The 14,221-nt window shown below is 33.9% G+C and overlaps 1 protein-coding gene across 1 annotated transcript in view; it reads right to left on the bottom strand.

Moving 5' to 3' along the window:
- LOC109841722 (amino acid permease 4-like) overlaps positions 12,021–14,221 on the bottom strand; it is an 11,871-nt gene continuing 9,670 nt past the window's right edge. The window contains exons 6-7 of the mRNA XM_020410667.1: positions 13,531–13,752; positions 12,021–12,634 (exon numbers count right to left, since the gene is read on the bottom strand). Of these exons, the coding sequence (XP_020266256.1) occupies positions 12,203–12,634; positions 13,531–13,752 (654 nt within the window). The 3' untranslated portion in view covers positions 12,021–12,202. The remainder of the gene's footprint in view (positions 12,635–13,530; positions 13,753–14,221) is intronic.

Genomic DNA, 14,221 nt, shown 5'->3' with positions numbered 1-14,221 from the left:
CTCATCCAAAATGCCATTTAGAAAAGTATTCTTACCATCTATTTGGTGTAATGGCTAGCGATAGCGAGTAGCAAGTGAACTAATAATTCACACAAATGTCATTTTTGTTATAGGAGAGAAGGTGTCAATGTAATATGGTCCATATTTCTGTGAATAACCCTTAACAACTAGTCAAGCGTTAAGATGAGTTGGAGTTCCATCTGGATTTACTTTGATTGTGTTAACCCTCTTGCACCCGACATATCTCTCTCTCTCTCTCTCTCTCTCTCTCTCTCTCTTTCTCTCTCTAGCTCTCTCTCTCTCTCTCTCTCTCTCTCTCTCTCTCTCTCTCTCTCTCTCTCTCTCTCTCTCTCTCCAGGAGGTAAAGAATAAGATCCTAGGTTTCATTTTATTCTAAAGTTGTCATCTCTTCCTGCATTGTTGCAATCCAACCTGAGATAGATAGTGCTTCTGACACATTCTTAAAAATTGAATAAGAGTCCAAAAAAGATATAAAAGAGCGATATGATGATGATAATGAAGAGTAAGAGACATAGTGTGCAATAGAATATCTAGAAGGACAAGATCTCTTACCCTTTCAAGGAGCAATCAGAAAATCAATAGTAGTTGATAATCACAATTTATTGTAATTTTATACCCTCATTATCTATTTTATATGAATAAATATACCACTAATAATTGTTTTTATCTTTTAATTGCAGATTAATGAAGAATAAATCTTAAACTCCAATCTCTCAACAAAAACTCATTGATTAAATGAAGAAATGAAGTAAAAAAGCCCATTGAAAAATCAATTTTCAAATTATCCAAAAGCCCAAGCTAAGAAGAAGAATTAAAGCCCAAGAATTGCTAAAGCCCAAAGCTAAAAGCCCAAGTTGTCAAAAGCCCAACACAAAGAGGAGATGGACAGAATGCGGAGTTGCATGGACAGGATGCAGATAAAGATGCATAGGATGCAGCGACATATACACGAGATACATGGTCAGATGAGCTATTCCACCGAGACCCTGGCATATTTGGCGAGAGGATGGCAAAGAGAACATGGAGATACAGATCTATTTTACCCAGTCTTTGATTTTTATTTCGGCATGTACTTATTAACCTGTGATATTTTGGATATTATTTGCCTTGAGGACACTGCAAAGTCTGGGTATGAGGGTGTAAGCTAGTTAGCTTTTGTTTATATTTTGCTAGTTAGTATTTTGTTTCAGTATTTATTTTTTCTTTTCTCTCAGCGTTTATCTTTTGTTAGTTTAAAAAAAAATTAATTATAAAAATATTGTCACTTGCCAAATTAATAGAGTTAAGTGATAATTGATCTAATTGATAGATTTTAAATTTTCTAATCCCTAGTTAGTGACATACTCAAGTTTACCTTTTATGATAACTCCAAATAAAATTCTTAAGAAATAATTTTTCAAGTAGTATACTTTACTTAAGTCTTACCTTAGATTTTTAATTAAGAATAATGAAATTTTTGCATGCTTAACTTAGAGTTGAAAATATTTTTTTCAAGTTATCTTGATTTACACATTTTTTCAGACTATATATACTTACACACATATATATATTTAAAAAAAACTAACCTTATAAAAGAAGAGTAAGAGTGCGAAAAATGGGCACAAAAAAAACTCTTTGATTCAAGGTGATTCTATCTTATAAAGCCTAAGTTAACTGAGTAATTAAGCCCAATGAGTATTTTTATACTTAATGACTTAAGTCCAATTGGGTTGGGATTCATTGGCCCAAAACTCGTTAAATGGTCACTTAGAAAGCCCGTTAAAATAAAAAACAATCACCAAGAATTAAAGAGTGAAGAAAAAAATTATATACGTATAACACTAATAATTTTTTCTATATATTGTTGTTTTGTATATATGGTCTTGAAAAATAATTTTTGATCAAGAAACTTGAAAGTTATTTAAAACAAAGAGTTAGCATGATCTTTTCAAAACTTTTGAATTAAATCTCTAAGATTTGACTTGGTTTGTATTGCTATAATGAAAAAGATTTTCTAAGAGATTTACATTGGAGTTATATATAAAAACGTTTTCTTGATTATTAACTAGCTTCAATTAGAATGACTAAATATATCAAGGAAAATCTATTATTTACTGATTTATTTAACTTGGCAAGTTGACCGAATTTTGTTATTATAATTTTATACCCTTATTATCTATTTTATATGAATAAATATACCACTAATAATTATTTTTATCTTTTAATTGCAGGTTAATGAAGAATAAATCTCAAACTCCAATCTCTCAACAAAAACCCATTGATTAAATGAAGAAATGAAGCAAAGAAGCCCATTGGAAAATCAATTTCTAAATTATCCAAAAGCCCAATCTAAGAAGAAGAATTAAAGCCCAAGAATTGCCAAAGCCCAAAGCCAAAAGCCCAAGTTGTCAATAGCCCAACACAATGAGGAAGTTCGGAAATAAATTAGAGTGGGCTGGACATCGATGCCAGCATCGATGCCTGTATCGATGCCGGCATCGATGCCCGTATCGATGCCGGCATCGATACCCCTATCGATGCTGGCATCGATACGACGTACAGTCAGTTACAGATCTATGGCTAAAAATTGATGTTTTTGGATAAGATTTCGATCCAATGGCTCTCATTCACTGATGTTTACTATAAATAGAGGTAGAGAGTGAGGGGTTAGAGGTGTGAAATTTTTTATAACTCCATTTAGAGAGGATGACTACTCTTAATTGAGAAGACCTTCCAAATATTGTAATTTTTGTTACAATTAATAATAATAATTTTTTTTTCACTTTAAATTTGTCTTTTCTCCTCTTTATTGAATGATGAGGATGGAGATGAAGAGCAATTTGAAGGTTAGCATTTCTTTTATTTTCCTCTTTTATTTCTTTTTAGTAATTTCTTTATTATTGCTTATTAGTTAGATTTACATTCATACTTGTAGTGTAGATTTATTTTCTTGTCTTTTCATTTCTTTTTGCATTTTAATTTGTAGAGTAGATTTATTTTCTTGCATTTAATTTTTGTAATTTATTTTATAGTTTAGATTTTAATTCTTTGTAGTTAGATTTATTTCTTGTTCATAGTTTAGATTTTTCTTTTCTTTTTATTTTTGTAATTAGTTCTTTTTCTTCTTACTTTTATTTCTTAAAGATGTGAAATTACTTCTTGTAGTAATCTTAGAATTGTATGAAACTAGTCTAATTTTCTTTATATTGTATGGATTATTCTCTTGCACTTAAAATATTCATGTTTAGGATAATCAACTAGAAAACTAATCGGTAGAAGAAGAATTTGATAATCTATGCTTATCTTAAATGGTTTGATAGGTTATGCTTATGAATTCTAGGATTACTATCTTGTTGTTGTTCTTATCATGAATAGTAATTTTGACTTAGATGATAATTTGATAGGTTATACTTTTCTTAAATGGTTTGATAGTCTATACTTAATAAATCTAAGTTGAAATATGTTAAAAAGAAAATAGTTTGTATTTTGTAATTGAGATTAGCTAGTGGATTAAATTCTAGATTTCTCATATCTTAATTGAATCCTCCATCTTGACTTTATTGAACTTTCTTTTCATTCTTGATTTTATTAATTGATTTTATTCATTCTTCTTTCTTCCCTTATGATTTCGTTTATTCTTTGATTCTTATTTCTTTTCTCTAAAATTTAATTTATTGTTACTTGCACATATTCAAAACAATCACTCATCATATCTCTCTCCACAATCACACTTATTCTTTAATCCTATTTTATCACGCACAAAACATAAGAACCAATTCTAATAATCTCTTAAAATCATCTTCCTCATGGGATCGATAACTTTTTATACTATAACTTGATTAATTGTGCACTTGCAATTTTGGTACATAATTATGCCGCATCAGTTGTGGTAGCACTTGGATAAATTTAAGAGTATGGATGAAACAAAGTTTAGTTGACTATGATTTGCATTTTCAAAACACAAAGTTTTTTTGTGATAATACTAGTGCCATTAATATTTTAAAAAATTCTGTTTTACACTCTAGAACCAAGCATATTAATGTACGCCATCATTTCTTACGTGATCATGTAGAGAGGCAAGATGTATCCCTTGTTTATATTGATACTAAATCTTAATTAGCGGACATCTTTACCAAGCCTCTTAGTGAAGAAGATTTTTGTCGCATAAGAAATGGTTTGAGTTTATGCATTATGTAAAAAGTTTTTGCTTGTTTGTTTGGTTAGTTGAACATCATGTGCATTCATTTTCACAACATGCCTAAACACATGAAATTACTAAGAGGAGTGTGTGGGAGGACCGAGGTCAATTCCAAGAGGAGTGGGTTGGTAGTAATGCCTAGGAGGGGTTGTAATTCCAAACATTTAAGGAAGGTGACACGGGGAGGCCAACACTTGCGGTACATTTTGTGTATTTTTGCATGTTTCTTATTTCATATACCCCTTTTTGATGGTGACAAAGGGGAAGAGAAATCTCCTCATTTGTGCACATAGATAGGAGGAGCTCATAGATAGGGGGAGTAACTATCTATAAGCTATATTTATTTCGCTCCAATATAATGGTTAGTTGTCATCATCAAAAAGGGAGAGATTGTTAGCCCTTATATTTTGATGATGATTTACAACCACCATCATCGGTACTAATTGCTTGTTGAGTGATATTATAGATAATATAAATATCAATCTTGTTAGTACCATATATGGAGGATTGGATGGAATATGAGCTACAACGATGACATCTAAAGGAGGTGGAGGCAAAGTGATGAAGCAATGTTTATCAAGAACACTATATGCAATGAGAAGCTTCATTAACTCAAAAGCAATATCAAAACTCAAGAAATGTCTTCTGTGTGAGAAATATTTGCTATTTGGATTTTCTCTCTAGTACTAAAATGTAGGCAAATAGTTAGTTGATTACATTTGAAGCTCATGGGATAACACACTTGCACACTTTCAAAAACTTGTATTTTGTTACTTTTACTAAAACAGTGATTTTCACAAATACAATGACCTTTTTGTAAAATTCCTTTTTAAACAAATTTGTTAATATGTTTATAAACTGTTTACAAAGTTTTACAATTTTTGGAATTTATTTACTATTTTTAATAGGGCTATGAAACTCAATTTTAAAATCATTTCAGGCTGATAACTTGTTATGAGTCGATTGATGTGTTGACCGATGAAAATACCTAGAATCATTAAAAAGTCTATGTTCTGTTTTGGTCGAGTGACCCGTCGATTGATGAGATCGTCAGTCGACTGAAATGATCGGCAGTCGACTGATGAGCTGAAAATCGTATACAACGATCAGCTCATCAGTCGACTGAAATCCGATTTTTGGGGGGATTTTGTCTGATTCTTTGGGGTTTTGGCTACTGTTATAAACACCCAACAACCCCAACTATTTCATATCTATAAGCTTTTATTGCAAAACTCTTGTTTTCAAGTTTATTGTTTTCAAAGAGCTTCAGCTTTCATTTGCTTTTACTATTTCAAAGCACACATCCCAAGCTTCAAGTGTAATCATTCTCCTTGCCATAGGGTCACTGTAAAGAGAGAGATTTTACATCATTTACTACTGTTGTGAGCTTGATCTCGTGGAGATCAAATTGTGTAGTTGTGAGATCTCGTGGAGATCGTTGTGTAGAAGAAGTTCCGGCTTCCAAACTGGGTTATGTAGTGGATTCCCCTCGAGAGTGGGGAGCGGGGACATAGGTCGGAGGACCGAACCTCATGAACACATCGCGCGTCACTTGGATAATGATTTTTAAACTTCTCTCTTTTACTTGGCTTTTTATTTTTTGGTGTATTGCTTTGTCTTCATTTTATTATGCGATTATTGCCTTAAGACCCTAATCACCCCCCCTCTAGGGTCTAAGACAAGACATTTCCAACTGTAAAATTTTTATTTAAAAATAATTAGTAGAAATAAACTTATGTTGATTTTAAATTACTAGTTACTAATTAAAAAGGATATGGAAGTAATAAATAATTGTTTATAAATCATAAAAAGGTTAAATTTGGTATTTAGGGGCTGTTTGGTTCGTTTCCTAGATATAGGGAAATGTAATTCCATGTAAAGAAACCAATGTTTTTAGTTTTCCAAACTTTTCCAAGAAATAGTTTGTTTTGGTTTGGTTCGCACAAAAAAATGGTGAGAAACCAATGTTTTTACTTTTCTTGTGTTTGGTTTGCATGAGAAAAAAAGGGAAAAATTTTGTTGATTTGACATTTCCCACTTTTCTTGTGTTTGGTTGGTTTTGAAGTGTGTATGGAAAAGTGTTTAGAGTCACCATGGTAAGATTACCCCCCACTATAGACAAAAATTATTTGTGCTAGTTATAAGTGTTTAGAGTCACCATGGTAAGATTACCCCCCACTATAGACAAAAATTATTTGTGCTAGTTATGAGATGTAATCTTAATCATATAAAAGTGCGAATGTATCATGAACAAATAATAATAACCCGAATGAATTATAAATTTCGATTTGTATTAATGAAATCATACGAAACCTGAAATCATCTGAAACCTACTGTAACATGAACTGCGTACCTGATTTGACATGAAATATACCTGTTTGAGATGAAAATAATCACACAAAACCTGTTTTCCAAGAAAAAATAAACAAGACCTGTAATAACCTGATTATTCATAAATTTATGAAATACGTACCTGAATTAGCCAAAAAATCTTCCGAAACCTATAAAAATAGCCATATTTTAGTATATAACATAGCAAATAGCCATCCAGTATATGTGAATTATGACTGTGGGCTCAAATAGAAGTTGAACAATAGAGCATCCACAAACAGTGAGCTCACAAAACTGGTGTGCACAAAACTGGAAGTTGTCACAAACCTAGACACAACAAAAAACCCAAAAACCAACCTGGAAGGAAATCACAAACCCAACAACAAACAAGAACTTCTTTTAGCAACCTGGAAAGAAATCACAAACCCAACAACCAAAAACAGAAGGAACAACGTAGAGAACACCATATCAGCAACAACAAGAAACCACAAACCCAACAACGTAGAGATCAACCAACAACCAGCAACAACAAGAAATAAGGATATACCTTGAAATAAGGATAGTATAGCTGGTTGTTAACGATCTCTTGGGGAGTATCATTGATGGCTTGTCTCATGTAGCGTCCACGCAAACAGATAATTGCTTGTAAAACCTTGTTGAAATATCTACTGACTGTCTCCCCTGATCTTATGAAATGAGATCTCACAATGCGATTTTTAGATTTATGACCCAAAATATTTAGTGTCATGATAAGTTGTTCTTCCACTGATATATTCCTTGAGTCTTTTAGAAGCCTATTGTTCCTCATTATACTTACTAGCTTAACAAAAGCACCACTCCACATTCTAATATAATTCACACAACTATCACTAAAACCATTATAAATACGCTCTATATGTTCAATTCTAGACCTCTCTTGTCTTTTTTTTCCTCACTTGGACCACGATGTATAGATTTACGTCTAGCTTGCATTCTCCTTATGAATGTAATTATTGTAACAAGAACGGATAGTGCAGCACCTTGAACCACATTAACAACACTTTGTTCATCGGTACAATCCCCATCACCATCCATCTACGATGCAAAAATCAAATTGAAATAATTAATATACCTACCAAGCATTCATATGCAATGTCAATAATCAAAACTTAAATGACACATAACAAGATCTAAAGTTAATTTTCAGTTAATATTTCATCAATATTTTCAGTTTCTTTTACGACCATTCAAGATAATTGTCAGTTCATTTCTGTTCTCTTTTCAATTATATTTATAATAATTAATATAATTTTTAGTTAATTACAGTAACATTTTTAGTTAATTACAATTATATTTTCAGATAAATTTCTGTTAATTTCTAGATATCTATAGAAAATACAAAATTTCATCCTAAATAATTCAAATCATACAAAATTTTTAACAAATCAATTCTGAGTTGAGAATCATACCTTAGGTCTGAAATCAGTTTCCAGGAAGATCAAAGTCGGCAAAAAATCCCAAATTTTTTCTAATAAAGGCGCTGATAAAATCCAGCAAGCCACGAAATCCAGCAAAACGATTTCCTCTCGTTTTCGAAGGAAATGGGGCGAAGAAAAAAGTCCGATGTGGAGGGGATTTCCGCGGCTGGAGGGACGAGGGGGAGAAGCGAACCAAAGATGGGAAACGAAAACCCTAGAATGGGTTTTGTCGATGTGGAGCGGGTGTCAGGAGGAGAAAAGCGTTTCTACGGGGTTTTAAAGCGAACCAAACATCCCCTTAGAAAAAATAAATAGTTTCTTTGCAGCCAACTGGAAATTCAAGAGAGAGACTGCATATATGCAGCGTCATTCCCTCTGGCTGCATTTTTGCAGCCGGAGATACAGCCCGGTTGGACTGCGACGGGGCCGCAAAATCCATTTTTGCAGCCCCGTTGGAGTTGCTCTCAGGCGGGTCTAAACGGGCTGGGTTTTCAAATGGGCTGGTTGGGATGCCTAAATGTCAGGGGTATAACGGGAAAATTTCCTCTATAAGTTAGACTTGAAAGGAATGTTTCTTTCAGACCAAAGCCGCAAGAAATCTGTTGGTTTGAGGAACTTCATAGCAATTTCAATGATCTCAGGGGTTAACTTTGCAATATTGAAGATATGAGGGAGGAAGTATCGTTTAGAAGAGGGAATTGTAGCAGCTGACGTTTTTGAGGACAAGTATCCGTCCGAGGTGGAGCACTAACCTGAGTCAGCCAACCATGATTAACAGACTTGGCAACGAAGGACTATTTTCTACGCTCGAGTGATCTATGGATTCTTTTTTATACCCAATTGACATTGTTATACCCAATTGACATTGTTATACCCAATTGCACTAATTTTATCAATCAGTCTTTCTATGTTCAGATCCTCTTTGTCTATAAACCTACCATTAAATCTACCACCAACATACTCTTCAACCCAGCCCATCGGGAAACTTCCTCCATGTTTGATTTTAACCAAGATTTGGAGACCCATCTGCAATATCATAATAAAAACCATAACTCCTCACTAAACCCATCAAAAAACCCTAATTTACAATAAAACCCATCAAATCTACCCTAATTAGTTTAAAAAATATGAAATTTCCATTCACCTTTTGCTCCGCGCCAAAGATGATGAAGTAGATGGAAGCCTTGAACTTCAATCGTCTGCAATTTGGGGATCGTCACGCTCTAGGGTTCTACGATTTTCTTCTGCAATTTGGGGAAGAGAGGGAAATTAAAGAATGAGAGTTAATTACTGCTCTTCTGCGATTTTCTAGACAAACCGCTCGCTTATTCCCGCTAAATATCGCCACGATGGAGTCCACTTCAAGGCCACGTCGGAGTCACGTGAGCTCTTGTGTGAGAATAATGGCCGGAAAATTGACTCTGGCCAAACTTAAGGCATATATAGCGCCGGAGTTGAAATTTTATACCAATCTAACAAAATAAAAAGAAAATATACCAACATGTCACCAGGCCTCTAGAAAATATACCAATTTAGCCATTTTGCCAATTTAAAATCAACATAAGTTTATTTCTACTAATTATTTTTAAATAAAAATTTTACAGTTAGAAATGTCCTGTCGATACATTCAAAATGAGACTAATAATGAATAATATTAATTGAAATATAAAATTCCAAGAACCAAGTAATTAAAAATGAAAATGTATTAGAAAATTAGATGGAAGATAAACATACTAATATTCCAAGAACTGCACATTTTCCTTTTTTTTCCTTCGGTTTTATTTTTAAAGGCTCTTATATATTTCTTATTATCAATTCATTAAAGATAATTAATTTTATTTAAATATATGATTATATTATATATTATAATTTTAGTATTAATTTATAATATATTTATATTTTAATTAATTCATATAATTTTTTATTTTTTATATTTTCAAAATGATTTAAATTATTATATAAATAATTATTTAATAATATATATTTTTATATGGAGTTTCATAAACAGGGGGTGGTTGGAGTGTCCCCTCAAAAACAGAATATGTATGGGAATATTCTTTAGGGAGGCTGTAAAAATACAACCTCCCGTTGGAGTTGCTCTGAAGGGAAGAATTAGGAAAGTATGTAAATAGGTTGGACAAAAATACCCTTCTAGTTTTTAAATTTTATTTTAAATTTAAAAAATGCCACTAAATGCTAATTTGGGAGCACTGAAGCCATGCTCTTGTTTTTGAGATTTTGAGCTATTTTTGTATTAGTCCCTCAAATCTTCAATATTTTCAAATTAGGCCCCAAATCATTGAAGTTGCTCTAAGGGACCTCAGAGCAGCTCCAACGGGGAGGCTGCATTTTGCAGCCTCCCCAAAGAATATTCTCATGCATATTCTGTTTTAGAGGGGGGCAATCCAACCACCCTCCTCTATATGAAACTTTATTTAAAAATATATATTATTAAATAATTATTTATATAATACATTAAATGATTTTGAAAATATAAAAAACATAAAATGATAACCGAAACTGAACGATTCCAACGGTTCCTTGCTCGACATAAGAAGTTGAAAAACAAAGAAGCTCATTTTTCACTTCGAAATACATTGATTGAACATTTGTGGAAAAGACATGAAAATAAAGCGATGTAACTTTTTTAATTAAAGTTTCGATGTATTTCAATATTAGTATGTTTATCTTCCATCTAATTTTCTAATACATTTTCATTTTTAATTACTTGGTTCTTGGAATTTTATATTTCAATTAATATTATTCAATATTAGTCTCATTTTGAAGGTATCGACAAGACATTTCCAACTGTAAAATTTTTATTTAAAAATAATTAGCAGAAATAAACTTATGTTGATTTTAAATTACTAGTTATTAATTAAAAAGGATATGGAAGTAATAAGTAATTGTTTATAAATCATAAAAAGGTTAATTTTGGTATTTAGGAAAAATGAGCAGTTGCTTTGCAGCCAACTGCAAATTTAGGAGAGAGACTGCATATGTGTAGCCTCATTCCCTCCGGCTACATTTTGCAGGCGGAGATGCAGCCCAGTTGGACTGCGACGGGGCTGCAAAATCCGTTTTTGCAGCCCCGTTGGAGTTGCTCTCAGACGGGTCTAAACGGGCTGAGTTTTCAAATGGGCTGGTTGGGATGCTTAAATGTCAGGGGTATAACGGGAAAATTTCCTCTATAAGTTAGACTTGAAAGGAATGTTTCTTTCAGACCAAAGCCGCAAGAAATCTGTTGGTTTGAGGAACTTCATAGAAATTTCAATGATCTCAGGGGCTAACTTTGCAATATAGAAGATATGAGGGAGGAAGTATCATTTAGAGGAGGGAATTTTAGCAGCTGACGTTTTTGAGGACCAAGTATTTTGCTCAAATACTTGACTAACTGCTGCTTCTACGCTCGAGTGATCTGTGGATTCTTTTTTATAGCGAGAGGTAAGTCGTCACCATCCAATTTTTTCTCATTTTTACTATTCCTAATAGTATTTTGCTTTCCTAGTTGCTGCTGATGATGACAATTAATGTTGACCGCCATCAAACTGACATGTACAAATCCTTTCATTGGGCAAACGCATCGACCGCATGCTTGCCGATAACAACCGCCAGGTGGTTGTTGGTTTGCTCAAATGAACTCTCCCTCTTCAACAACAACACTCAATAAAATGATTTTTTGGAGACACCCGTACATGTAGATAGCATTCTCTTTATATGCTTTATGTTCCTCACGCTCCAGGCAATTTTACCATCAGCAATCGAAGTCGTCAACGTTTTTTTCCCGAATCATGAGCACAAACCTGTCCTCAAGTCAAACATACGGTTCTTATCTCTGTTTCACCCACGTTAGGTCTCTACGTAACGGCATTCAGTTTTTCTGCAAATAAGTACCTGATCTTCACCGTACAACTAAATTCGATAGAATGCATTTACTATTCATAGCTGAGTTGGTTCAGAAGGGAGCAAAAACATCTATATTATTAGTGCACTAGTTCCCAAACCCTCTTGTTTCGCTCTGACAATCGAGGAGATGATCCTTGTCGAACAAGCTGTCACGGAACAGTATTCACCGGATAGTTTAACTACACAAAAGCAACCAAGCAGAATTTATCAACCCAGAATCATAAATCAGAAATACAGCCTTATCACATGGTTAAGCTGCATATATATGAAACTCGGATGGTTTCAATACGCTTGTCTACTAGCCTTCCTTTTATAACTCCATCTTGAAGAGTCTCGTGTTCCCGAGATGCTGAGCGATATCTGCAATTGATCCAACAACGGAAACTAGAGACACAAGCAGACAGATGCAGCTCATGAGCTGTAAAGCCACCCACTTGCTATTGCCTCTCCTGATCTTAGCTTGGGCAAGGTACATCGTTATAGGATAGTATACTGTCAGTGGCCAAAATCCAAGGGCACCGAGCAAACCCACAATTGCATTGAAGAAGGGAAGCATCAGGGAAACTACTGTTGTGAGAATCACGAAGGTTGTTCGTACAAGAAGCTTGCATAATGTGAACTTGAAGGACCTTGATTTGGGAAAACATGCTTTAAATGTGTAGACTTTGTTGAAGAAGCCTGAATTCGGCCATTTTGTTGCTAGCCAATGTTCATAGAAGGCAAAAAGTGGTTGTGAAAATACCTGAATCAAGTCAGAAAATCATAGTAAATTGAATTTTATGATCGATTAAGCATTAAGAAAGTATAACAATAACATAGAAACTAATTGAACTACATATATCAAACTATAAGTATATGTGATACTGGGGGAGATGCCTTTGCAAATACGAAAGCACGAACAATTTAGAGATTGACGTGAAATAATCTCGTCCCTGGATGCATTTGTTGATTGACACTTAATACTGTCACAACGGTTAACAGCACGAAAACAAGATCATGACCACTTTGTGTTCAAATGGAAAGTTGATTAGGTTCTAAATCCTGCCTCGCATATTACTCAAGCTTTCATTCTATTTTAGATGTGAGATCAAAACTTAACTCTAGCATCTACCCCAATTTGAGCCACAAACTCATCATGATATTTACTATAGTGAATCATCTACTCCATATTGATCTAGTTCGGGTTTGATGTCAAAGTTCGTAGGTAAATGGTCAATGATATACTCGTGCATATCATTTTATGGAAAAAAAAAACACTGTTAGGGTATAAACATGATCATTATTTGGGTCTACCGTTATAAATCATATACCAATTTATACATCAGGCTGATTCTATTGTTACCATTTTCATCGTCAACAGCAAAAGGTACCGGTCCCAAGGGTAATATTAAAGAACGAAAACTAAAAGTTTAATGCTTCAAGATTTAGTCATTGTAGGAAAATAGCTACCAATCTATGTTCAATCGATTTCCTATTGCCATCTTTTGGAATTCTTCCTAATTTAATCTACCTCCCTCAATAATTCATTCATTTTGTCACCTTATATACTGAATCCAATTTCTGTACTGATTACTAATATAAATGTGCATACAGGCTTATCAAAATACATATGTTTATATATATTATGGAGTAATATACCTGATATGCTCCAATGAGATGTATGAGTACAGCAATATTAGCAATGTCAATAAGCCAAAATGGTTCATAAAATCCAGTAAGAATGTTTCCTGGGGCATCACTCCCAAAGGCAGCATATCCCACCAATCCAAGAAAGATGTAGAAGATTGTCGTTCCTCCAATCCCATAAACATTTGCTTTCCTCATTGTTCTGTTTTCAGGTGGTGGAGATTTCAGAGTATCCTGCAAAATCATGTCTTAGTTTGTTTAGAATATAGTTTACTTCTATGTATATGTATACACGGAGTTACTCTAATTATAGATACTGAAGGGGCTGATTATCCCCAGCGAGAATAGGTTAAATTTTACAACGGGTTAATTTCACATAACCCCCCGTACTTGGGGTCAGGGTGAGTGGGGGTGGCGTGGGGGTTGAACATAACTCTGCTCCCCCAAATGAAATAACACTGTTAACTTTGATGGCTCATGTGCCAAGCATCACTTGACAGAAAAGGATGAAAATGCTCTCAGTTTATAAAAAATAACCCTTCCCCAAAGGCTATTTTTGCCATTTCCCCATTACTGGCCAACCGCGTAAGGGGCTTCTGTTGAGAAAACTTCAAAGCTCAGGGGAGTTATGTGAGACAGCCAAAGTTCACCACACATGGGGGGAGCACGGGGGGTGGGGGGGACTAGAAAAAGCGAAGTTCAG

The sequence above is a fragment of the Asparagus officinalis genome, chromosome 5 (assembly GCF_001876935.1).
Source record: "Asparagus officinalis chromosome 5, Aspof.V1, whole genome shotgun sequence".
Classification (NCBI taxonomy): Eukaryota; Viridiplantae; Streptophyta; class Magnoliopsida; order Asparagales; family Asparagaceae; genus Asparagus; species Asparagus officinalis.
This window is presented reverse-complemented; position numbering and strand designations above follow the sequence as displayed.